The following is a 26,509-nucleotide window of genomic DNA, read 5'->3' on the forward strand; positions in this document are numbered from 1 at the left end:
ACTTACTGCATCATGAGCACTATGTTATGTACCTTGATGGTTAACAGTGTACAGAAATCACTGTTAAAGAAAAAAGCAATGTAAATACACACAAACTATGACATTAGAAATTTATTAACAAAATAGTTTAATTACAATTCCTCTTCCTATGTTAAAGCCAATAGAAATACTATTAAGAAGATATAATAAATAGCCATTAAATGGTGGAGCATTTTCTATATCTCAAATGATTAATATTTTCATGGCTTCTTATTCTATGCTTTCATACTACAGCAGCTGTAGAGTTGTCTACTAACTACTTCTATTTTTTTTTCACCTTTTGAAATTTTAGTAACCAGATTATTATCTACTCAGAAATTCTGTATCAGGCTGATATCAAAAGAGGATTAAAAAATTATCACAGTTTTTTACTTAACAAGAGTTAATAATCATTTAGATCTAATTTACAAGTTTCACAACTTCAAACCCGAATAGAATATTAAATGTCATTTAGCATTTGTAGTCCTCCTATACAAAAACAAAAAAATAACAAAATATGAGAATATGATTTTTATAACATAGTAAATAAAAAGTGACATGGTATGCATAATCCTAATTGTGAAAAAAAAACTATGTACAGGTATATGTACATTAATGTTACACATTTTGAAAAGAGAGAACAGAGATGATCAAAGGCCAGAAGGAATATTCTAAAAATGTAGTCTTGTCTCTGCTAAAATGATGGAAAATTAAACATATATATTTATTAAATATATATATTCACACATGTATATACGACTCTTTGTGACCCCATAACCCCATGGACTGTATATGGAATTCTCAAGGCCAGAAACTGGAGTGGGTAGCCTTTCCCTTCTCCAGGGGATCTTCCCAACCCAAGGATTGAACCCAGGTCTCCCACATTGCAGGCGGATTCTTTACCAGCTGAGTCACAAGGAAAGCCCAAGAATACTGGCGTGGGTAGCCTATCCCTTCTTCAGTGAATCTTCTCGACCCAGGAATCGAATTGGGGCCTCCTGCATTGCAGGCGGATTCTTTACCAACTGAGCTATCAGGAAAACCCTATATATTCACACATACACACACTTATTCTTTATAATTTAATGAGAGAAAATAATTAAAAATCAGAACTTACAACATATAACTCATTTCCTCTGCTATGACAGTAGGTACTGTATAATCAATCTGAAAGGCAAAAAATGAAAATAAACCAACAGAGAATAGTATCAAAATATCAAATATTTCAGACACATTTCATAACTTAAAAGAGTTTGGAAATCTCTCTTTTTATGGGTTTGATTCTATGACTTTCTTTTACATATGTATGGGATACATTTCAAAGTCTAATTTTTTAGGAAAACCCCCATCTCCTGAAAGTTAATATTATATACAAAGTTGAGATGTATTTAACTCCTCCAAAGTATTTTCTGAACGAAGCTTACTTGTTTCATATCCAGTGGACCGATACTGGTTATGTTGTTTAAGCGTGCCTTTCCAATAACTGTTTTTGAAAACTGAACTTGTGCAGTGATGTTTTCAACTTCAACAGAATAATAGTTATTGTTCGTTATATTTAGTGTATTCTGAAAAAGAAAGGAGGTAGAAAATGTGCAAGTTATTTTAGAATAGGCATAATAAAGAAGTATTCAAAATAAAGAGAGAAAATGACTCCAGCTGTGGCTATGCTTCATTTACCAGGAGGAAGTAAATTGTCCCCCAAAACATCAAAGAACATTGAACCAATTATTTGGGTTTTGCATGAGTGCTATGTATATAAAACACATACAATGAACATATACTTTTAAAGAGTAGGCTCAGGAAATGTATAGTACCAGAACATAGAAAAATCAATGTTATAAAATGTACTTGTGGCCTTAGCAAAAATTCAATAAAAGTTGTTGTTCAGTTGCTAAGTTCGGTCCAACTAATTGCAACCCCATAGACTGCAGTATGCCAGGCTTCCCTGTCCTTCACTATCTTCCAGAGTTTGCTCAAACTCATGTCTATTGAGTCAGTGATGCCATTTACCATCTTATCCTCTGTGGCCCTTTTTCCTCTTGCCATCAACCTTTTCCAGAATCAGGGTTTTTTCCAATGAGTCAGCTCTTGGCATCAGGTGACCAAAGTACTGGAGCTTCAGCATTAGTCCTTCCAATGAATATTCTCAGTTGATTACCTTTAGGACTGACTGGTTTGATCTCTTTGCTGTTCAAGGGACTCTCAAGAGTCTTCTATAGCACCACAGTTTGAAAGCATTAATTCTTCGGTGCTCAGCCTTCTTTATGGTCCAACTCTCACATCCATACATGACTACTGGAAAAACCATAGTTTTTTTTTTTTTTTGTAATTATTATTTTTTTAAATTTTATTTTTTAACTTTACAATATTGTATTGGTTTCAGACTTTTGTTGGCAAAATGATGTGCCTGCTTTTTAACATGCTATCTAGGTCTGTCATAGCTTTTCTTCCAAGGGAACAAGTGTCTTTTAATTTCATGGCTGCAGTCACTGTCTGCAGTGATTTTGGAGCCCAGGAAAATAAAATCTGCTATCTTTTCCATTTATTCCCCCATCTATTTGCCAGGAAGTGATGGGACCAGATGCCATGATCTTTAGTTTTTTGAATGTTGAGTTTTAAGTGAGCTTTTTCACTCTCCTCTTTCACCTTCATCAAGAAGTTCTTTTAAGTCCTCTGCTTTCCGCCAAAAGTCTGATAACATCTGAGGTTTTTGATATTTCTCCTGGCAACCTTGATTCCAGCTTGGGATTTATCCAGCTCAGCATTTCATATGCTGTACTCTGCATGTAAGTTAAATAAGCAGGGTGACAATATACAGCCTTGATGTACTCCTTTCCCCATTCTGAACCAGTCCATTGTTCCATGTCCAGTTCTAACTGTTGCTTCTTCACCTTCATACAGGTTTCTCATCAGGCAGGTAAAGTGGTCTGGTATTCCCATTTCTTTAAGAATTTACCACAGTCTGTTGTGATCTACACAAAGGCTTTAGAGTGGTCAATGATGCAAAAGTAGACGTTTTTCTGGAATTTCCTTGCATTTTCTATGATCCAGTGGATGTCTGCAATTTGACCTCTTGTTCCTCTGCCTTTTCTAAATCCAGATTGTACATTTGGATAACCACAACATATTGGTCATCCAGTTTATTAAGACCTTTTTGTATAGTTCTGCTATGTATTCCTGCTACCTCTTAATCTCTTCTGCTTTTGTTAGGTCCCTGCCATTTCTGTTGTTTATTGTGCCCATATTTGTATGAAATGTTCCCTTGGTATCTTCAATTTTCTTGAAGAAATCTCTAGTCTTTCCCATTCCATGTTTTCTTCTATTTCTTTGCATTGTTCACTTAAGGTTTTCTTATCTCTCTGTGCTATTCTCTGGAACTCAGTATTCAGTTGGGTATATCCTTCCCTTTCTTTTTTTTTTTTTTTAATTTTATTTTATTTTTAAACTTTACATGCTTCTCTTCTTGTCTCACCTATTTGTAAGACCCCCTCAGACAACCATTTTGCCTTCTTTCATCTTTTTGGAGAATGGTTTTGGTCACTGCCTCCTATACAGTGTTATGAACCTCTATTCATAGTTCTTCAGGTACTCTATCAGATCTAATCCCTTGAATCTATTTGTAACTTCCACTGTATAAATGTAAGGAATTTTATTTAGTTCATATCTGAATGGCCTAGTGGTTTTCCCTCCTTTCTTGAGTCTGAATTTTACAATAAGGAGCTCATGATCCCAGCCACAGTCACTTCCAGGTCTTGTTTTTGCGGACTGTATAGAGCTTCTCCATCTTTGGCTGCAAAGAATATAATCAATCTGATTTTCGTACTGGCCATCTGGTGATGTCCACATGTAAAGTCATCTCTTGCATTGTTGGAAGAGGTATTTGCTATGACCAGTGCATTCTCTTGGCAAAACTTGGTTAGCTTTTGCCCTGCTTCATTTTGTATTCCAAGGCCAAACTTGCCTATTACTCCAGGTATCTCTTAACTTTCTGCTTTTGCATTCCAATCCCCTATGATGAAAAGGACATCTGGTTTTGGTGTTTGTTCTAAGTCTTACAGGTCTTTGTAGAACCGTTCAACTTCAGCTTCTTCAGCATTAGTGTTTTGGGACACAGACTTGAATTACTGTGATGTTGAATGGTTTGCCTTGGAAATGAACAGAGACCATTCTGTGGTTTTTGAGACTGCACCCGTAAAGTACGGCATTTTGGACTCTCTTGTTAACTATGACGGCTACTCCATTTCTTCTAAGGGATTCTTGCCCACAGTAGTAGATATAATGGTCATCTGAATTAAATTTGCCCATTTCCATTTTTGTTCACTGATTCCTAAAATATCGATGTTCACTCTTGCCATCTACTGCCTGACTACTTCCAATTTACCTTCATTTATGGACCTAACATTCCAGGTTCCTATGCAATATTGATCTTTACAGCATTGGACTTTACTTTCACCAGCAGACACATCACCAACTGGATGTTATTTCTGCTTTGGCTCTGCCTCCTCATTCTTTCTGGAACTATTTCTATACTCTTTCCCAGTAGCATGTTGGACACATCAATCAGGGGAGCTCATCTTCTGGTGTCATATCTTTTTGTCTTTTCATACTCTTCATGGGTTTCTCAAGGCAAGAACATTGAAGTGGTTTGCCATTCCCTTCTCCAGTGGACTACGTTTTATCAGAGATTTCCACCATGACCCATTCACCTTGGGTGGCCCTGCACAGCATGGCTCATAGCTTCATTGATTTACACAAGAATATGATCCATGTGATCATTTTGGTTAGTTTTCTGTGATTCTGGTTTTCATTCTGGAGGCCATGGGACTGTAGTTCTTGCTTCTTCTGTCTGTTCTCTGATGGATGAGAATAAGAGCCTTGTGCAAGCATCCTGATGGGAAGGACTGGCTGTGGGGAAAGCTAGGTCTTGCTCAGGTGGGCAGGGCCTTGCTCACTAAATATTTAATCTAATTTCCTGCTGATGGGTGGGGCTGTGCTCCCTTCCTGTTAGTTGTTTGGCCTGAGCACCCAGTCCTGGAGTCTGCAGGCTCTATGGTAGGGCTGGTGGCTCAGATGGTAAAGAATCTGCCTGCAGTGCTGGAGACCCAAGTTTAATCCCAGAGTGGGGAAGAACCCCTGGAAAAGGGAATGGCAACCCACTCCAGTATTCTTGCCTGGGAAATCCCATGGACAGAGAAGCCTGGCAGTCTACAGTCTGTGGGGTCACAAAGAGTCAGACACAACTAAATGACTCCACATGCAGGCTCTATGGTGGGGCTAATGGCTACCTCCTCCAAGAGGACTTATGCCAACATTCTGTGCCTCTCAGGGCTACTGCTGCAGTGCCCATGTCTCCAAGGAAAATTACTTTTTTATTTTTCAATAAAAGTAACTCTAAAGTTCCATCCAAATTTTTCTAAATGTTAATATGTAAATGTCTTCACAGGCTAAGTTATTTCTGATTCTACTGAATACAAAGACAACCTTTTAAAATGTTAAGCAAAACTTTAAACTATTTTTTTTTTAATTGGTATTTTATCTCATACATGAGTAGAGGTTTCCAACAGGTCACTTTTAAGAGGAATTGGAACAGTTTCAAGACTTGATGAAAAGAAATACAGTTGCATCATTTCCACACTTAATTAACAGCTGGGCTGAACTGCAATTCTAACTTAAAGAACTGTTTCAAATTACTTTAGAAAACAGTCAATGAAAAGAAAAACTGTTAAATCAGGAAATAACAAAACATCTAAAATAGTGCTAACAAAATAAATCATAAATAAAATCACAAAACATTAACTAATAAATCTTGAAGAAGTATTTGTAAGGCAGATAGTAATGGTTGTCACCTATACTACGAGGCCTTACAAAGTGGAAAAAAAGACATAAAGCCTCCTGTTAAAAAAAAAATTAGAGCAAAGGATATGAGTAAAGAAATCAGCAGAGTACAAATATAAATGGCCAACACTATTTGTCAAATTAATTTATGGTCAGAGAAAAGCTGATTTAAATAAAGGTGGAATATTGCTTTATATCCATTAAACTAGTAAAAGTTATAGAAAATGACAGATTCTATTTCTGGCAGGGATATGGGCCAAAGGGTGTATTTTTGCATTCCTGGAAAATACATGAAGGATTACAGCAATATTCATTGAAATTTAAATTATGCATTATCCTCTGACCTAGCAATTCTACTTCTGAGCAATTATTCCACAGAAATAAAAACATTAGGATGTTAATGACAGTGTTATTTGTAGTGGCAAAAAACAAAACAAAACACAAATCTTGAAAATAAAGTGAATGTCCAACATAAAGTAGAATGCTTGAAAAATAATATTATGTCATTACATGGAATAATATGCAGCCATTAAAAAGAATGAATGAACTCTAAGCAGAAAATCAGGAGTGATTCCTGCAAAGTATTAACAACTGAGAAAACCAAGATGCATAAAAGTATGTACAAAATATTATTTTTAGAACTAAATAATGATTTAAGAAAAACTGAACATATGAGTTTATAAGTTAATATGAATATGGAGAAAGATATGGAATGAGGCAACATGGGATAAGTGACAAGACAGAAAATGGTCTTAGTATAAAAATGATGACAAAAAAAAGAATGTGCTAGCAACCAGTAATTTCATGATCACATTTATGCATTCATTTTGTTAAATGTAGAGAAATGTTTTAAAATTCTATAAAATAGTAGAAATAACCTTTCTCTAAATATACAACATTTTCACCTACTTGGGTCTTAATACCAATATCATTTTATTTCTAGTTGCTGCTGCTGCTAAGTCACTTCAGTCATGTCTGACTCTGTGCCACCCCATAGACGTCAGCCCACCAAGCTCCTCTGTCCCTGGGATTCTCCAGGCAAGAATACTGGAGTGGGCTGCCATGTCCTTCTCCATTTATTTCTAGACACTACAGTAAAAAATTGCAAATTTAAGGTCAATGGACCCTCTGATATAGACCAAGGAATGGGATCCAGGAAAATTTTGGAGTTCTATTTAATATTGGTACACATTTTTTCTGATGAGGTGTCCATACTTTTCATTAGAATATTAAAATATTTTTTTAAATTCATAGGCAGCCCACACCATGGTAGTCAGCTCATTTTGTGTTGTCTTCCCATTTGCTCTGAGTTAATATTCCGCACAGAGAAGAAACTGCATCATGTGACATCAGTACCTTTTAGAACTGATCAGCATGGGTAGATGGTTTGAGGGGAAAAAAAACGTGTAAGGTATTCTGTGGTGCCGTGAATGTTAGTCATTTTGGAGCTTGGGTAAAGGGAGGCAGGTTGAAACATGTAGATTCCTCATAGAGAAGTTTTCTATTTCCCAGAAGTTAAAAGGTCTTCAGAGGACTGTACCTGTCATGGGGGTTTAGTAAAAAATGACCTCTCTCATTCTCCAGATCATGAAAATTATAGTGCAGCAGATGCTACATATTTCTAATTTTTAGCTGTTTCTAAAACAATAAAGGCCTATCTTTTAAAATTAAAAAAAAAATGCAAACAGGCTGGAAACAAAAATACTTTTAAGAATTACAGAAAGATAAATTGGTAGCTAAAAAGATAACACAAAGATGATGCAAAACAGGCTGGAAACAAAAATACTTGTAGAATTACAGAAAGATAAATTAGTAGCTAAAAAGGTAACACAAAGATAAACATCAAGAGAGACAACAAAAAATAAGACAGGACAAAAAAGTTTAGTATGAAAAATAAAAAATTTTACTGCTGAAAACTGAGAATCCATTTAATTTATAAGGCAAGGGACTGCAGTCATAGGCTTTTGAATAATGATGATTTATTATCAAAGGCCTTAAACTTATGGTCTTTAACTGCAAATTTACTTTCAGGAATTTATCCTTAAAAAATAACCGGAAATGGAAGCACAAAGTTTAAGCACAAAGATGTTTTTGGAATAAATATTTGTAATATCAAAACTAAGCAACTATTAAGAAGGTTGAGTAAAAATTGTAATATGGCCATGTAAAAGACTACATGCAACCACATAATATGGGAAAATGCAGTGAGATCAATTAAGTGAAAACGTGTATGTATATACACTCACGTATATGTGTGTACCCTTTATACATAATTCCATTTTAAAATGTATTATGTGTAAATATATGCGTGGAAATGCTTATATACAGAGTTAGCACATGTATGTTTAGTCATCTCTTGGTATCCATGGGGGATTGGTTTCAGGACCAACTATCCCATCCACTCAAGGTTCCATCACACCAAAATCTACAGATGCTCAAGTCACTGATATAAAACGGTGTATATTTGCATATAACTTATGCACATCCTCCACATAACATCTCTAAATTACTTCTAATATCTAATATAGTGCAAATGCTACATACATAGTTGTGAATATAAAGTAAATGGTATGGAAATAGTTGACAGGGTATAGCTAATTCAAGTTTCTTTTTTAAAAAGAAGAAGAATAAATGAATCCATGTGAATTCTTTTCTTCCTGTAACTAAGGAGTAATTCTACCCAACACACATTTCCTTTTCAGTCCCTATGTCTCTCAACCCCCCTCCAGCACCACAGGCGCATCTACCTCAACCTCTAGCACACCAATCAACTCTTCAAGGAAAACGAATGAGGTCCAATATTACCCTTCCAAACAAATCGCTGCCACACAGATGTACCTTAAAGCCAGAAGCAATGTATCTTCCTTACTAATAATACAGTGATTTGCAAACCATGCTTACATAAATGTAGAACACATACAAGACCTTCTCTGAGGTTTTTGTTTGCTTGTTTCAGGTGTGGGAAGGCTGCGGAATCCTAAAAATTATTTTCCTGAGAAACAAAGAGTTTCACACATACTAATTTACAAGAGAAGTCAATCACTTGTTCACTACCTTTGAAAACAAAGGAATGGTCTGTTAAAGATGGCAAAAATTGTGTTTCACAAAACACAAGGACATGAAAATGTTACATGTATAACATCTATTCAATCAACTATATTAACATCTTGCTAGGAGCAACTGAGGGTCTAATGTTGAAAAGTAAACAGATTGTAAAAACTTTTCTCCCAGTAATTATTTTATTTTACCCTCTCAAAGGCATCTTCAAATGATAAGGATTCTGAATACACAGAATTTGCCATTTTCAGCAGAATCAAAGATGATAGAAAAAGTCAATACATCAGACAGAAAGAAAGAAAACTAAGTATTAAAGTGTTACCTTTCATGTTCTCTCAATAAGGACAAAGGTGTTGCTTAACATGATAAAGCAATGATGTCTTCATGTTGATGTATGGCAGAAACAAGCACAATAAAGCAAATACCTCAAAATAAAAATTTTTTAAAAATAAAGGAATGAAGTCAAATATTAATATAAACATGTTCTTACCGTGATATTTAAATATATTGTGCGTTTTTGAACATCATAACTAACGTATGCTGATTTGACGCCAATGTATTTCACGTCAATAGAACGAGGGAAAAGGAAAAACACAGCCAGTCCAGAAAGGAGCAGACAGACAAACACAGAAGCCATCACATACAGTTTGCTGGAAAAAAAAAAAAAAAGGAAAGTGAGATATTTAAACATAGATGCATCAAAAATTACATAATGAAACATTCAGAGAAGACATTTTCATTTTCAATTTTTTCCCTATTATACCAGCACGAAAAGATGTATGATTTTTTTCTTTTTAACCATCTTTTTACATTATAAAAGTATTGAATAGAGTAGGTTTGAATCTATTAAGCATTAAAATATTCTTCTTAAAAGACATATTTATCTTTTTGGAGACTCAAATTTCAGGCTTATTATAGATAGAACATTTACTGTGGTGATGCCCAAAGCAGGCTGCTCATTAGAATCAAACTGCGGAGCTTTATAAAAGTATATATTTCAAGACTCCCTGATGAATTTACTGAAGTAGAATTTTCACATGTGTGTGAAAATCTGTGGTTATTTTATCAACTGGATATATAGTTAGAATCAATTGTTTCAGTTTGTTTCAATCTGTAGGAACTGGTTTTTTTTTTTTTTTTTACTTTTGATACAATCTTTTAAGTGATATTAAAAAAAGAAGGACATGATCTAAAGTCTAAACAACAGAAATATATCCATGTACACACAGATATTTAATTTGCTTACCTGCTTCCTCTTCAAAGTTCGGTCCCAAACTCTGAAGGTAATCAATTTTGTTGGTCTATAGTTTATCATTCTATTGTCTCTCTCTCTGTGTGCATGCATGTATGTAGTTTCAAAAGAAATGTGCTTTGGATATCATGCTATAGTAAAATACAGTTCTTCCTCGTTCCATTTTATCATATAGATATAGTGTAACTTCTTCTACTAGTCCCTTTCTAGTGGCCACTTACATTATTTCTAGTTTTTGGTAAAATAAATACTAGCACAGTGAATAATGCGTGCAAATGCTGTATTTGACAGTAATCCTTAGAATAAACTTTTCAAAGTAGAATTCCTGAGCCAAAAGGTAAATGTGTATGTAATTTTGACAGATAAGGCCAAATTTCCCCTTCAGTAGTAAGGCACAAGTGCGCTTCTTTTCACACAGTATTGCCAACAAAATAACACGGTCAAAATTTTGGACTTCTGATCATCTGATACACAAGAAATGGTACCTCAGTATTGTTCTAATTTGCATTTCTCCTATGAGTGAGATTTAACATCTTTTCATATGTTTAAAAGATACTTGCTTTTCTTCCTTGTAAACTGGCTGTTCACAGATCTTACTTTTTGTATGGTTAGCCTTTTTCTTCTCAAACTGTGAAACTCTAGAGTAAGGATATTGGACCTCTAATAATATTTGCAAATACCACTTCTTAGTTTGCTATTTGTATCCTGACTTGATCTGCATCTTGTTTTTGCTTTTATCTTTTAAAAGTTAACCTACACTTTTATTAACTTTTTACATTTTATCCAAATTTATGAATCTATTCTTCTATTCAGTTCAGTTCAATTCAGTCACTCAGTCGTGTCCGACTCTTTGCGACCCCATGAATTGCAGCACATCAGGCCTCCCTGTCCATCACCAACTCCCGGAGTTCACCTCAAACTCACGTCCATCGCGTTGGTGATGCCATCCAGCCATCTCATCCTCTGTCATCCCCTTCTCCTCCTGCCCCCAATCCCTCCCAGCATCAGACTCTTTTCCAGTGAGTCAACTCTTCGCATGAGGTGGCCAAAGTACTGGAGTTTCAGCTTTAGCATCATTCCTTCCAAAGAACACTCGGGACCGATCTCTTTTAGAATGAACTGGTTGGATCTCCTAGCAGTCCAAGGGACTCTCAAGAGTCTTCTCCAACACCACAGTTCAAAAGCATCAATTCTTCCGTGCTCAGCTTTCTTCACAGTCCAATTCTCACATCCATACATGACCACTGGAAAAACCATAGCCTTGACTAACGGACCATTGTTGGCAAAGTAATGTCTCTGCTTTTGAATATGCTATCTAGGTTGGTCATAACTTTCCTTCCAAGGAGTAAGCGTCTTTTAATTTCATGGCTGCAATCACCATCTGCAAATATCACAGTAATCCAAGTCTATGCCCCAACCAGTAACACTGAAGAAGCTGAAGTTGAATGGTTCTATGAAGACCTATAAGACCTTTTAGAACTAACACCCAAATAAGATGTCCTTTTCATTATAGGGGACTGGAATGCAAAAGTAGGAAGTCAAGAAACACCTGGAGTAACAGGCAAATTTGGCCTTGGGATACGGAATGAAGCAGGGCAAAGGCTAACAGAGTTTTGCCAAGAGAACACACTGGTCATAGCAAACACCCTCTTCGAACAACACAAGAGAAGACTCTACACATGGTCACCAGATGGTCAACACTGAAATCAGATTGATTATATTCTTTGCAGCCAAAGATGGAGAAGCTCTATACAGTCAGCAAAAACAAGACTGGGAGCTGACTGTGGCTCAGATCATGAACTCCTTATTGCCAAATTCTTCTATTACTGGATTCTAAAACAGTTAGGAAAGCTGGTCCACTCTAGGTTATTAAGAAATTAACTCTAATTTCTTGGACATTCTTAACTGTCTAGAAATTATATAATAAAGAGTCAGACTGTTTATAAATCCTAGTTGCGTTTTTCTTTCCATGAAGACTTGGCATGCTGTTTTACTGCTTATGTGTTTAAAGCATTGTGGTCAAGAAGGAACATGCCAATCTGATTTTCTATCCCTTATAATTTAATCAATCCTTTGCTTGGGCATTCAAAGGGGCTGTTGAGTTTTTTGTTATTACCTTTGAAGTCCAGTAATTTCACTAAGATTGGTTATTTCCAAAATTATGGTATGTCTTTTCAGTGTGTAGATTTATGTCTTGTTTATTTCAAGGAAGTGATCTTGAGTTAAACGTTTTCTCTTTCTTCAGTTTGCCTCCTTTGATTTTCTTCAAGAGCTCCAGTTACATTTATGCTCGATCTCCTTGGCTTGTGTTCTGTACCATTTTCTCTCAAGTACTTTTCATTAATTTTTGTTTGTGTGTGTGCACGAGTGAATGTTTTCACTTCATCCTTTGTATCTGCTCTGTCTTCTAAGTGCACTTTCCAAGGTATTTCTTTGTACTGTGTTCTTTCTGCTTGTCTTCATCTCAAAATTATTTTTCTCTAATTCTTTCCAGGGACCTGTAGACTCTCTTTTCATATCCTTCTATTGTTTAGTCACTGTATTTCTGAGCTCCTCAACTTTTGACTTTTCTGTTTTACTGTCATAGCTTCTATAGTTTCTTTAATCTCTTTCAGAACACGGAAGTATTAAGTTAAAGTTCTCATCTGCTTCTGATAATGCTTTATCATTTGCTAGTATTTTGATCAGTTCTTCTTTTATAAGTTTTACTACCTGTATGCAGGTCAGGAAGCAACAGTTAGAACTGGACATGGAACAACAGATTGGTTCCAAATAGGAAAAGGAGTATGTCAAGGCTGTATATTGTCATCCTGCTTATTTAACTTACATCAGAGTACATCATGCGAAACACTGGGCTGGATGAAGCACAAGCTGGCATCAAGACTGCTGGGGGAAATATCAATAACCTCAGATATGCAGATGACACCAACTGTATGGCAGAAAGTGAAGAAGAACTAAAGAGCCTCTTGATGAAAGTGAAAGAGGAGAGTGAAAAAGTTGGCTTAAAGCTCAACATTCAGAAAACGAAGATCATGGCATCTGGTCCCATCACTTCATGGCAAATAGATGGGGAAACAGTGGAAACAGTGGCTGATTTTATTTTTTTGGGCTCCAAAATCACTGCAGACAGTGACTGCAGCCATAAAATTGAAAGATGCTTACTCCTTGGAAGGAAAGTTCTGATCAACCTAGACAGCATATTGAAAAGCAGAGACATTACTTTGTCAACAAAGGTCTGTCTAGTCAAGGCTATGGTTTTTCCAGTGGTCATATATGGATGTGAGAGTTGGACTACAAAGAGGGCTGAGCACAAAAGAACTTATGCTTTTGAACTGTGATGTTGAGGACTCTTGAGAGTCCCTTGGACTGCAAGGAGATCCAACCAGTCCATCCTAAGGGAAATTGGTCCTGGGTGTTCATTGGAAGGACTAATGATGAAGCTGAAACTCTAGTATTTCAGCCACCTGATGCGAAGAGCTGACTGATTTGAAAAGACCCTGATGTTGGGAAAGATTGAAGGCAGGAGGAGAAGGGTACAACAGAGGATGAGATGGTTGGATGGCATCACCGACTTGATGGACATGGGTGTGGGTAGTCGCCGGGAGTTGGTCATGGACAGGGAGGCACGGCATGCTGTGGTTCATGGAGTCGCAAAGAGTCAGACACTACTGAGCGACTGAACTGAACTGAACTTTCATATGATGCTTGATGGTAATCTGTTTTGTTTTTTTTTACTGCTCGTATTTAGATACATTTTTGTACTTTTAAGAGAAGTTGCCATATTATGTGGTGAGGATGGGCCAGGATTGCTTTCATAGCTTCACTGTTCAAGGACTCCATGCTCTGTTACACAAAGTATTAGATGGTCTCTACGTATATCCACTTCTATAGTTTTGGGACTATCTGTATGGTTTCTGAACCTCTTCTTTTATCACTACTCTTGTTCTATACAACCTGGATTCTACTGTCAGTAATTTTTTTCTTTAGGTTGTATCTTCCTTTTTGTAGGAGTTTTTGTTGAGTTTCCTTAAGGTCTTTGAGGACTTAGGATGGCCCAGTTCCTTTAGATTTTCTCAAGGCCCTTCTGTGTATCTCTGTCGACTTTTGTGCATTCTCTCCAAGTTAAAGAGTTTTTAGATTTTCTATGTTAACAGAATATTCTCAGAGGAAATTCACTGGAAGTCTTCTGAGTGGGGGCCTCTTCTCTTGGGATAAAGTATTTACTTTGTCCAAGGGCTCTTAGAAACTCTCCTTCTGCGTTTCATCACAACTTCCGCAAAGCTGCCAAGCACTTTTGGGTCCTTATGTCATCATGGTATGAATAACCATATTTATTCTGAAGTTAGTGGGAATACCTTAACACCCATTTTTGATGAAAATGTTGTCTCTGTGTAACTGAGACCTAATTGCTCTTTCAGGTCTACCTGTTTTAACAGATTTAAGATTTCGATACTACACTGCTTTAAGAACTTATGCAATCAGGAATCATTTTTATTTTCTAATGACATAATGGATATGATGGCATAACTTAACCTGATACTATTTTTCCTTTTAATAGTTTTAACTAAAATACCTATTTATACATATTTGAAAAGCAAAAAAATTTTTTTTAATTGCCATTTTCTTATGATTACTTACGTTCTTCTTGGCCTTAATCTCTGATCACTGTATGGAATCAATGCCACCAGTTGGTTTTCTTGTCCTAAAAGAATTAGATTTAGAAATGTATTAACATGATTAATTAAAAGTATAATGACTCCTCATCAAAGTCTGGTTTGGAAAGAACACAATACCATCTGGCTCTCATCTCATTCCTTTATTAAATTCTCTCAAAATCTTCAAAAATCATCCAGTAGTAGCTGAGTTCCAAAGCAGACACTGTGTTTTTTTCATATCTGAATTTCTAGCTATTCAAAATACTATGAAGAATGAGAAAGAGTAATTCTTTCTTCCAGTGGGGGAAAAAAAAAATCACCAAGTCCAGGCTTTCAGATCTGAATTTACCAGGCTTTCCTTAACCCAGTTTTCCATTAAGATTTCAATTGGGTTATCTGAATGAGAGCAGAAGCAGCATACTGTTACCACTGTGTACTGAAACCCTATAACTAGGAAGGTTCTTAAAGTATTCCCCTTGAAAACCAAAACTGACATATATTAACTCTCAGGCTTCAAGACCCCAAACGTATATATAGCCTTCCAGGAAGGACTCTTTCAGGTCACACCCCTCTCTATATTAAGTTACTTCAAAATTCAATATTTCTTTCTTGGGTTGGTGGATCAGATGGTAAAGGATGTGCCTTTAGTGCAGGAGACCTGGGTTCGATCCCTGATTTGGGATTATCCCGTGGAGAAGGGAATGGCTACCCACTCCAATATTCTTTCCTGGAGAATTCCATGAACGGAGGAGTCTGGCAGGCTACACCAGTCTGGCAGGGGTCACCAAAGCATCAAACATGACTGAGAGGCTAACACTTTAACTTAATGAATAAATGGACCTCTAAATGCCAATTTTCCAATCTTATGAAAACTTGGTTCTTCATATTAACTATCAAAGCCCCATAGTCAAATTCTCTTTTAAAGCTTTCCATAATACTTTTGTTATACCTCCCTGCCCCCTCCACAAGTCTCCCCTCATCCATACTTCCCCTACCATATTCACATATAAATATATATCTGTGTATGTGTGTGTGTGTGCATATCTTATTTGGTGCTATTCATCTGTTTAAATGGCTACTGATTAAAAATAACCCTTTAGCTACTATGTCTGTATCTACACAGCTAAAAGTAGATAGAGAAGAACAGTCTCATTTTAGATCACTAATTTCAAGTGGCCTTTAATAATGCCAACACTTACACTATATTTCCCGAGTTCATACTCTCAACCTGACTCTCCCAAACTACAATTTCATAACTTCAGCTTTCTCTTCAAACCTCCAATATCTTCTCCCCTGTCCTTACGCTCAGTTCACGATGCGGCAAAGACACAAGGATTCCCACCAAGCTCCTACCACCACATCCACGCACCCACCCGCTTGTGCATCCATGCACTCTACCTCCCCTCCTCCTGCTAGGAGTAAACTGGCTATGCTCCTCTGGAGGAACCTGTTGTGCTTGTGCACTGTAATATTCCTTGCCACCTGCATTATCAGTGTTCTATGGATCAGTCTCATCAGCAAACACATTATCCATTCCATCTTCAAAAAATTCTTCTCCTGACCTTATAGTCCCCTCTAGCTATCACTTTTCTCTCCTCTCCTGTACAGCAAAACTCAAAGAAAAGCTATTTTCCGACTATATAACTTTGCGCCTCCTATGCACTCCTGATCCCAGTCTACACACGTTATGCATTCCTTTGCTACCAAAATTGCTCTTTTAAAAGGTCTCTGGCCTCTAAATTACCAAATCCCAAGGTCAGTTCTAAGTCCTCACATTATCTAATCAGCAGTACCTAACATAGTTGATGGACTTCTCCTCCACCAAGGAGTACATTTTTCTCATTTACCTTCAAGGATACCATGGACAAAGGGATTTCCTGTTTCTGCTCTAGCTGCTATTTTTAGTGTCCTTTGCTAATTCTTTCTCATGTCACTGACCTCAAAATGTTGCAATGCTCCAAGGTTCAGTGCTAAAGTCTCTTCTGTTTTCTATTTACACTGACAACCTTGGTGCTCTCATTCAATTCAGCTTTAAGTATCATCTCTACACCAATATGACTTCATGCTAGGCCTTGCATTTGAATTCCCAGCCATTAGTATAACTAACTTCCTACTGAACATATCCACTCAGATGTCAAAAGTGCATCTCCAGTTTTATATATCTAAAACTGAACTCCTGCTCTCTCCCCTGACACATATACTCAAACCTTTTCTCTATATTAATAAGTGGCTACTCCATTCCTCCAGCTGCTCAGACAAAAATATCTTCAAGATCATCCTTCACCTTACTATCCACAATACACATCCAGACAGCCAAAAACCTACTGGCTATACTTCAAAAATATATCTAGATTGCAAAAATGAGACTTCAGCCCTCCCCAGGCCCCCAGTCTGGTGCACTAATACCTTAAACTACAATAATCCTTTAATTCTCAAATAGCTACTACCTCTGCAAAGGTATTGTCATTCTGGCCTTCCCTCAGCATCTCTCCAGGGTCAAATATTGACTTCAATCAAGAAGTAAATGAGAACAGTACAAGGTTTCTTACATTATTTCTCCTTACTTCCACTGCTACTAAAGTAACCTACAAACAGCACATGGGGATTACTCCCTATCAACTTCCCCTATGACAAGGCACAAATTGATTTTTTTTCCTATATGGCTCATCTTCATGTATCATCCCTCTTCATGTAGTTCCTTTAAAAAAGAACTAATTAGCGCATGACCAGCTTATTATTATTCTTTAAACAACAAATTAAAAATATTCGGTCACCACATTACTTAACCTAACACCCACTACAGCAAAGCAACCGTGACCTGATCTCTACTGATACCAAATAGGACTAAAAGTTTACAGTCAAGACACGCTGCATATCTGCTATAATTTCAGGTGGGAAAGAAAAAAATATTGGAGGTAGAAGGGTGCTTTTCATTATTGCTTTAGGATCCCTAATTAAAATCTTTATGTTTGTGTCCTTTTGACAGAAGATAACTGATAGGAAGTTTTACCTTTAATTCTGTCTTTTAAAACATAAATGGTTGTGCTTAGACCCATGAGTTTCAAAGTAATTGTGAAAGTTCCTGTAATTATTCTTTAATGGAGAAACAGTGCAGTAACACATACCCCTAGGAATTCTTCCTGTTCCTTGACAAGTGGGGCAAGTGACACTGTCTCTTCCCGTAAATTCCACATATGGAAACTGAGAGACATCGCCACTTCTTCCGTCTTCATTATGGACTTCACCATTAACCAATCCATTCCTTATATTTTCAGTTGATGTCATGCCATCATAACCATCTTCTTTATTTGAATGTAAAGGCAAATGAGAAAAAGACTTTCCCATGTCTAAGAAAAAGACAAAAATCTTACAGTAAACTTCAGTTAAAAGAAAGTATACTTAAAAACATTACAGGATATTTATACTCATCAAATTAATTAAAATAACCCTCAAGGGAGTATTCAAACTACTATTTGGGTTGGAATTATATTCAATCAAAATAATGTCTTAAATAAAACAGCCATTGACTAGAGTCCAAAAGTACTTTTCTAACAAAATATTATGAAATGATATCATATCAAACTTGTGATGAGAAAGGGCTTTCAAACAACATTAAAATTTGACAGAAGTCTACACTTAAGAGTGTAGTTCTTAAGTGAGAACTCTTAAGAGTTCTCTGAAAAGAAACACATGTGCTTCACTTTTCTTAGAATAAAACAAAAACACGTTCTACCTTTAAAACAGCAGCAAAGCAAAAGTTGCTTTGGGCAGATTACAGCTAGGTCTCACTAGGTAATGTCAAAGTAGTATTTTTCAACCTTTTAAAATTCATGCCCTTATGTGATAGACAAAATCCACAATCTTTCTCACACTCACACTTCTAGCTTTAAACATTTGCAACAACAAAAAAATACAAAAAACAAACCTCCAGATTTTTTCTTTCATTCAACAGTTGGTGAAAGTTAAAATTAATAAATTAATATTCTAAAATATTGACTATAATTCACCAAGACAAAGCAGCAAAATTTAGAACATTAATTTCAAGTTTTTAGGGTAAGAGTATCAAAAACGCAGATGGGAAATTAAATAAAATTTAAAGACAAATAAAAATAGGAAGTGCTAGTACCTATATCAAAAGAACATCCACAGGTAAGTAATGCAGTAAGACCAGTTGAAGTCACACAAGTTTTAGGATTAAAATAAAATTTTTTTTAAGCCATGTATTTTAATCTGTTGATATTCTCGGCACAAATTAACAAAAGGATAAAGCACAATTGAAAAACAATCCACTTCTGTTTCAAAATGTGACCATATATTTTTTATCATTTCCTAAAACAGATTATTAAAGGCATTCATATAAAAAGATATGTCTTTAAAAATGCTCATTGCTTTTAATAAGAAAAACTGACCCTCAAAATAATTCAACTTATCTTATTCTATGAATAAAATTCTACTTTTTAAAATTTGTATGCGATCCATGTATTGGGGTCACTCGAACACAGGGTAAACAGCAGGATAAAAAATTACCTAACTAGTGGACAAACTTAAAATTTCAGAATGATGAATAAAATGCTTGTTTTCAATATTTAAAAAAATCTATGTACACGCTGCCCATTAAGTTCAAAAACATAAGTAACTTATGACCTCTAAAAACGCATATATTTCTCTGGATTTTGCTCAAAGACATTTACTGCAAGCCAAACCAATACTTGCCAGTCACAGGTGGTTCAGGGGAGAATTAACATCACTGACCCCACACACTCTGACCTTGGGCTTATGTGGAATACTAGATGACCGGGGATCAGGGCGCCAAACGCACCCTTTTAGGATCTCAGTTAACACAACAGAGGTATAGGGTACCTCCCACTGTAATGACTTAAAGGGAAAAGGCACAGAAGGCAAAAAAATAAAACAACAAGAGGCTCTCAGTCGGAGTCTGTTTTCTATCCTTATGTAACAGCTGCCTTAGAGTCGGCGTGGGACTGGTGTTTGTTTCATCAAGGTTAATGGACAAGTGCCAGGCTTTGTCAGGTACTGCCCATTCCTGCCCTCCCTACTGGATTTTCCTCAAAGAGCTGCTAAGTTTAACCACTTTTATTCTTGGAGACTTATAAAGAGGTGCTAGGCCCCTGTGCTCAATATATATATATATATATATATATATATATTTTTTTTTTTTAATCAAAATCCCTTCATTTACTTAACAGCAACACGAATCTTAGGCTCATTATGGAAGGGGGGAGAAAAAGTACAGGACTCCATCCGATTTAAATAGGTCGTGAGCTTCTAAACGAAAAAAGTCGGCGCCTTTCGTAAGCCTGCCGACTCTGGAAAGGTTAAAGATGAAATACAGGCAGTCGGACAAGAATACTGAAAAAGAGCAGAACTAAGGGCTACCGGCCGCTCAAGGCGTGGGGGCCTGGTATCTTCCCCGTGCGCCGGGCTTGCACCGAAGCCCGGAGTCCCCTGGCAGAAGGCTGGGCCGGGGGAAGAGGAGCTGACACACCTCCATCGCCCGGCCCGGAGCGTCTCTCTGCCCCGCAGCCTCCCCTCCGCCACCTCCTCCTCCGGCTCGGCTCTTTCCGGGGCGCCCGCTCGGCCCCCGCTGGTGAAGGGGACCTGGGGGCTGCGCGTCCCGGGTCGCTCACCGGCACGCGGGGTGCTGTGCAGTCCCGAGCAACTCCGGCTCGGACAGGCCCGAGGGCAGGGTCACGGAGTCCGCAGTCCCGGGTGCTGGGGCGGGAGCGACGGGTCTGCAGCGCTGGGTCCCCGCGGGGTCGGGGTGGGGGTGGGGCAGCACCACCACGGCATCAGCTGAGGCCCGTCGCTGTCGCTGCAACCTGCGCCCGCGCCTGCGCAGAGCGCTCCTGGTGGGGCTGTGGTGGTGGTGGTGGTGGTGGGGGCAGTGTGTGTGTGTGTGTGTGTGCGCGCGCGCGCGTGCTGTGGCCCGGAAGCGCGCACTAAGCCTGCGTCCTTCCTCCGTCTTAAAGCTCTTAATGTCTGCGGCGGTTTTTGTGTGCCGTCTCCCAGTTTCATTTCCTTCGTGTCCCAAGAACTAGTGGTAAAATTTGACCGCTCTGGCCCTGGAAGATTTGAAAATAGTAGTACTCCCTCCGTTTTCCCCCATCAGGCTGTTTCCCTTTGCAAAGGGGAAAGACGGTGACAGCTCCCTGAGCTGAAACAGCCGCTCGTCCAAGCTCTTCAAGTGGTCCCTGACACTCGCGACGCTGGGAGTGACATAAATCGGTTGGTAGACGGGTGTCTGGTAGCTGAGAAGTCACATCTGTTTTAATTTAGAACCTCTTAATTATAGAAAGGAATAGTAAGTGGGTGGGAACCGGATATGGTTTTGTTTTTGTACCTTATGTCTCCTTCCTCCCCATAAGTGCTTAGTTACAAAGAGTGTGAGATCCCCGCCCAAATCCCCGTGTTTCAACTCATCCCTGTGACTTGGGGCTACTCTCCCCAATATCTCAAAGGGTAGGTTATCTCATGTGAAAAATGAGAATAACTATACAGAGTTGTTTTGAGAGTTAAATGAGGTATTGGCAATGCCTGTCAACCGCGGACTGGACTCATTGCCTGCAGAGAACTTCACGTTTAATGAATGAAAGCTACTTTTATAATCACGGTCACAAGGTACCTCATAACCAAGGAAGTAAGTGATAGTAATTTATTGTATTTTTGTGTTCTGACAGGATAGGTAGCCAATAGAATATGTAGATACGTAAAAGTAAGAAATGCAAATAAAAAACATACAATTTAATATCTTAAATTCCTATTTACACGTGTAAGATAATGAGCCTGCTCACATAATGTTGGTAAAGATATAAATAACCTGGCAAGCAGTTAGACAATATGTAGCAAGAGTATTAAAACTAAATTTTCACAACCTTTAGCCCCACAGACCCACCTTTTGGAATTTATCCTAAACCTAAGGTCTTCCATTGTGGCTCAGCTGGTAAAGAATCAGCCTGCAATGCAGGAGACCTGGGTTCGATCTCTGGGTTAGGAAGATCCATGGAGAAGGAACAGCTACCCACTCCAGATTATGGCCTCAGTCCATGGGGTTGCAAAGTATCGGAAACGGCTGAGCAACTTTTACTTTCGAGGAGAACTCTAATAAGATTTCAGTACAAAGTGCATGCATGCTAAGTCGCTTCAGCCGTGTCGGGCTTTTTGCGACCCCATGGACTGTATGTCCATGTCCTTTCTGAGGACCCCATGTCCTCCAGGCTCCTCTGCCCACGGGATTCTCCAGGCAAAAATACTGGAGTGGGTTGCCATTTCCTTCTCCAGGGGATCTTTCTAACCCAGTAATCGAATCCAGGTCTCCTGTATTGCAGGCAGATTCTTTACCGACTGAGCTAGGAGGGAAGCCCTCAAAGTGACAGTTGTTCAGTTGTGTCCAACTCTGCGACCCTGTGGACTATGCAGTATGGAATTCTCCAGGCCAGTATACTGGAGTGGGTATCCTTTCCCTTCCCCAGGGGATCTTCCCAACCCAGGGATAAAACTCGGGTTTCCCTCATTGCAGGCAGATTCTTTACCAGCTGAGTCACCAGGGAAGCCCAAGAATACTGGAGTGGTTAGCCTATCCCTTCTTGGGATCTTCCCCACTCAGGAATCAAGGCGGGGTCTCCTGCATTGCAGGCGGATTCTTTACCAGCTGAGCTAGTAGGGAAGACCAAGAATGCTGGAGTGGGTTGTTATTCCCTTCTCCAGGGTATCTTACCGACCCAGAGATCCAACCTGGTATTGGCAGATGGGTTCTTTACCACGAGCACCACCTGGGAAACCCTCACTTAACCTAAATGTCCAACAACGTGAGGTTAGTTAAATCATTCCTCACCTCCCCTTTTAGCCCATATCTTCCCTTGGAAGCATTGATTAAATTATTTAAGCCTTCATATTTAGCCCAGGCCTTCCAAAGGTGAGGAGAGGGGTGAGCATCTTTCACTAACATTGTTTGAAATTTCAAAATAAATATTATGGCTAAAAGAAATAAAAATCATGGAGAAAAAAAAAAATAACTTGCAAATCTATTGTAATGGCCTACCTGTATGACTCTACACTTACAGAATTAAAGGGTTACCTAAATATAGAATAGCCATGCAATTAGATCTTATAAAATTTGTAAAAATTATGTTTTAAATGTTTTATTACATGAAAAGTGATGATAATATACCACTAAATAAAAGCAATATGCAATAGATTATGAAATATTATAAAGGCTGTACAGTCTGTTCCCATTAGAACATATGGGTATAAATGGAAAGAACTATACAAAGTAAGCAGTCATTTGTAGTTTGAGGCTATGCTTTTTTTTTTTTTTTTAATTTGGGGAAGTGAGACATCTGCTTATTTATTTTGATTGGCTGTGCTGTATGGCACATGGGATCTTAGTTTCCTGTCCAGGGATTGAATGGACCCTCCTTGCATTGGAAGCAGAGTCTTAATCTCTGGACCACCAGGGAATTCCCTCATTTTTGAATTAGCAAATGTTTCTTTAACATATATTGCTTTTCAGTTAAAAGGTATTATTTTAAATTCTCAAGGCAATACTTAGTCATTATTCTATCAACTGTTCACGGGAGTGTAACTTAGTTCAGCCACTGTGAAAAACATTATGGAGTTTCCTTAAAAAGTTAAAACTAGAAGTACCGTATGACCCAGCAATCGCATTATCATAGTATATATCTGAAGGAGATGAACATGAGGTCTTGAGATATCTGCACTTCCATGTTCATTGTTGCATGGTTCACAGTAGCCAAAATATTGAAACAAAGTAAGAGTCAGTTCAGTTCAGTCGCTCAGTCGTGTCTGACTCTTTGTGAGCCCATGAACCGCAGCACGCCAGGCCTCCCTGTCCATCACCAACTCCTGGAGTCCACCCAAACCCATGTCCATCGAGTCGATGATGCCATCCTACCATCTCATCCTCTGTTGTCCCCTCTCCTCCTGCCTTCAATCTTTCCCAGCATCGTGGTCTTTTCCAATGAGTCAGCTCTTCGCATTAGGTGGCCAAAGTATTGGAACTGCAGCTTCAACATCAGTCCTTTCAATGAACATTCAGGACTGATCTCCTTTAGGATGGACTGGTTGGATCTCCTTGCAGTCCAAGGGACTCTCAAGAGTCTTCTTCAACACCACAGTCAGTAGATGAATCAATAAACAAGATGTGCGTATATATTGATATATATGTATATATACATATGTATATACATACACACATACACAAACACATAGAAATGTTATTTGCCAGTGTGAAAAAAGGACATCCAGTTGTTTGTGGCAACATAGATAGAATTTGAAGGCATTGTACTAAGTGACAGAGAAGGCAATGACAACCCACTCCAGTACTCTTGTCTGGAAAATCCCATGGACGGAGGAGCCTAGTAGGCCGCAGTCCATGGAGTCGCTAAGAGTCGGACACGACTGAGCTACTTCACTTTCACTTTTCACTTTCATGCACTGGAGAAGGAAATGGCAACCCACTCCAGTGTTCTTGCCTGGAGAATCCCAGGGACGGGGGAGCCTGGTGGGCTGCCGTCTATGGGGTCGCACAGAGTCGGACACGACTGAAGTGACTTAGCAGTAGCAGTACTAAGTGAAGAAAGTCAAGCAGAGAAAGAAATACCATATGATACAGTTTATACATGGAATTTTACAAAGCTGACCTCATAAAAACAAGCTAGGATTGTGGTTAAAAAAGGAGTGGGAGAAAAAGGAAATATTGTACAAACTTCCAGTTACAAGATTAATAAGTTCTGGGGACTCTAATGTATAGCATAGTGACTATAATTAACAATACAGTATCATACACTTGAAAAACTAGATAGTAAATGTTCTAACTGCAAAAAGAAATGGTAATTATGTGACATGATGCAGGTCTTAGATAATGAAGGCTATGGTGGCATCATTTTGCAATATATAAGAGTATCAAATCAACGTGTTGTACTCCTTAAGCTTACACAATGTTATACGTCAATTATATGTCAGTAAAGCTGGAAAACAGTAAGAATAATTAAAACTAGTTAGTGACTTGAATTACCTGAGTTTTTTACAGGATCTTAGTAATAATTTCTAATGAGAATAATTTTAAGAGTTTGAGAAAGCTGTGCTGAATGAATGAATTTATTGTACCAGGCATTCTTTATATCACCTCATTTAAATGTAATAGGTTCTATTATTATCCCACATCTTTTTTTAAAACATAGGAAGTAGAGGATTTGCAGTATTATGACTTATTCATGGCCACAGAACTAGCAAATAGCAGAACTGGAACTCAAATATTCTGGTTTCAAAGGCTAAAGTATTATCCACCATAGCAGAGGTGTCTGTATTTAATTTTAAAGATGAATTTTGTCTGGAAAAAAGGATTAAAATACATGAAGACTGAAAAATATATGCTAATATAAAAAGTAATTCTTAAACTTCATAGCAGAGAATGTGAAGGGAATGAAACTGCTCTGGGTTTTCATGGAATAGAATGCTGAAAGCAGCAACAAGAATAATTTTTTTTTAGATTTGTTGGACTATAAAGAAAGCTGAGTACTGAAGAATTGATGCTTTTGAACTATGGTATTGGAGAAGACTCTTGAGAGGCCCTTGCACTGCAAGGAGATCCAACCAGTCCATCCTAAAGGAAATTAGTCCTGAATAGTCATTGGAAGGACTGATGTTGAAGCTGAAACTCCAATACTTTGGCCACGTGATGCAAAGAACTGACTCATTGGAAAAGACCCTGATGCTGGGAAGGATTGAAAGTGGGAGAAGAAGGGGACGACAGAGGATGAGATGTTTGGATGGCATCACCGACTCAATGGACGTGAGTTTGAATAAACTCTGGGAGTTGGTGATGGACAGGGAGGCCTGGCGTGCTGCAGTCCATGGGGTCGCAAAGAGTCAGACATGACTGAGCGACTGAACAGAACTGATAGAGGTAGGATCTTAAATATGCTCATAAATTTTTTTCAGATATTCTTCCCCAATAGATAGTTTTACTACTCTTTGCTACTCTGTATTTTCAAATCTTAGTCTAATACTTACATATGAGATGATAATTTTCTTCTGTTTTTGTTTCTTTGTTTTTGCCACACGTACAGCTTGTAAGATCTTAGTTTCCTGACCATGGATCGAACCAAGGGCCTCATGAAAATGCCAAGTGCTAACCACAATCCCCACAATAGGTTTTCTTTAAGAAATAACAGGATTCATCAAATCAAAGTTTATTTGTTTCTTTGACTTGCTGTGTGTTAGTTGTGGCACACAAGATCTTTGATCTTCGTTGCGGCATGCGGGATCATTTCATTGTGGCATGTGGGATCTAGTTCCCTGACCCGGGGTTGAACCTGGGCCCCCTGCACTGGGAATGTGGATTCTTAGTCACTGCACTACCAGGGAAATCACCTAGAGTTCACTTAAAAGACATTCCAAATCAGTGCTTGTTAAATTATTTTCATAAATCTCTTTAGTAATATGAAATATGATATGAAACTACTCTCCCAAGGTGGGAGAAAAGAAACAAAAACATTTTGTGTACATTCTCAAGGGAGTCACAGATTTCCCTGATATCTGGCCATGTGGGCCAGATTAAAAACCCTTGCTGTAAAAATCATTAAGGATTAATGTGGCAAGAAAATAGATTATAAAACCCAGTTAGATAAAGATGGCTCTATTTAGACCTCAG

The 26,509-nt window shown here is 38.0% G+C and overlaps 1 protein-coding gene across 3 annotated transcripts in view; it reads right to left on the minus strand.

Moving 5' to 3' along the window:
- The window catches only part of TMEM106B (transmembrane protein 106B), a 27,500-nt gene extending 6,833 nt beyond the window's left edge, over window positions 1–20,667 (minus strand). Inside the window, exons 1-7 of one of the 3 annotated variants that reach the window (XM_086397607.1) lie at window positions 20,466–20,667; window positions 17,943–18,164; window positions 14,801–14,864; window positions 9,401–9,560; window positions 1,443–1,583; window positions 1,136–1,185; window positions 7–60 (exon numbers count right to left, since the gene is read on the minus strand). In XM_086397607.1, the coding sequence (XP_086253733.1) occupies window positions 7–60; window positions 1,136–1,185; window positions 1,443–1,583; window positions 9,401–9,560; window positions 14,801–14,864; window positions 17,943–18,162 (689 nt within the window). In that variant the 5' untranslated portion in view covers window positions 18,163–18,164; window positions 20,466–20,667. Of the gene's footprint in view, window positions 1–6; window positions 61–1,135; window positions 1,186–1,442; window positions 1,584–9,400; window positions 9,561–14,800; window positions 14,865–17,942; window positions 18,165–19,530; window positions 19,780–20,323 lie in introns of those variants that run through there. The other 2 variants (XM_086397608.1, XM_086397609.1) reach the window with 2 other exon arrangements.
- Window positions 20,668–26,509: the final 5,842 nt, after the last annotated feature.

Source organism: Bos grunniens, chromosome 4 (assembly GCF_055505025.1).
Source record: "Bos grunniens cultivar Pamir isolate PY7600 chromosome 4, Bosgru_T2T1.0, whole genome shotgun sequence".
Lineage (NCBI taxonomy): Eukaryota > Metazoa > Chordata > Mammalia > Artiodactyla > Bovidae > Bos > Bos grunniens.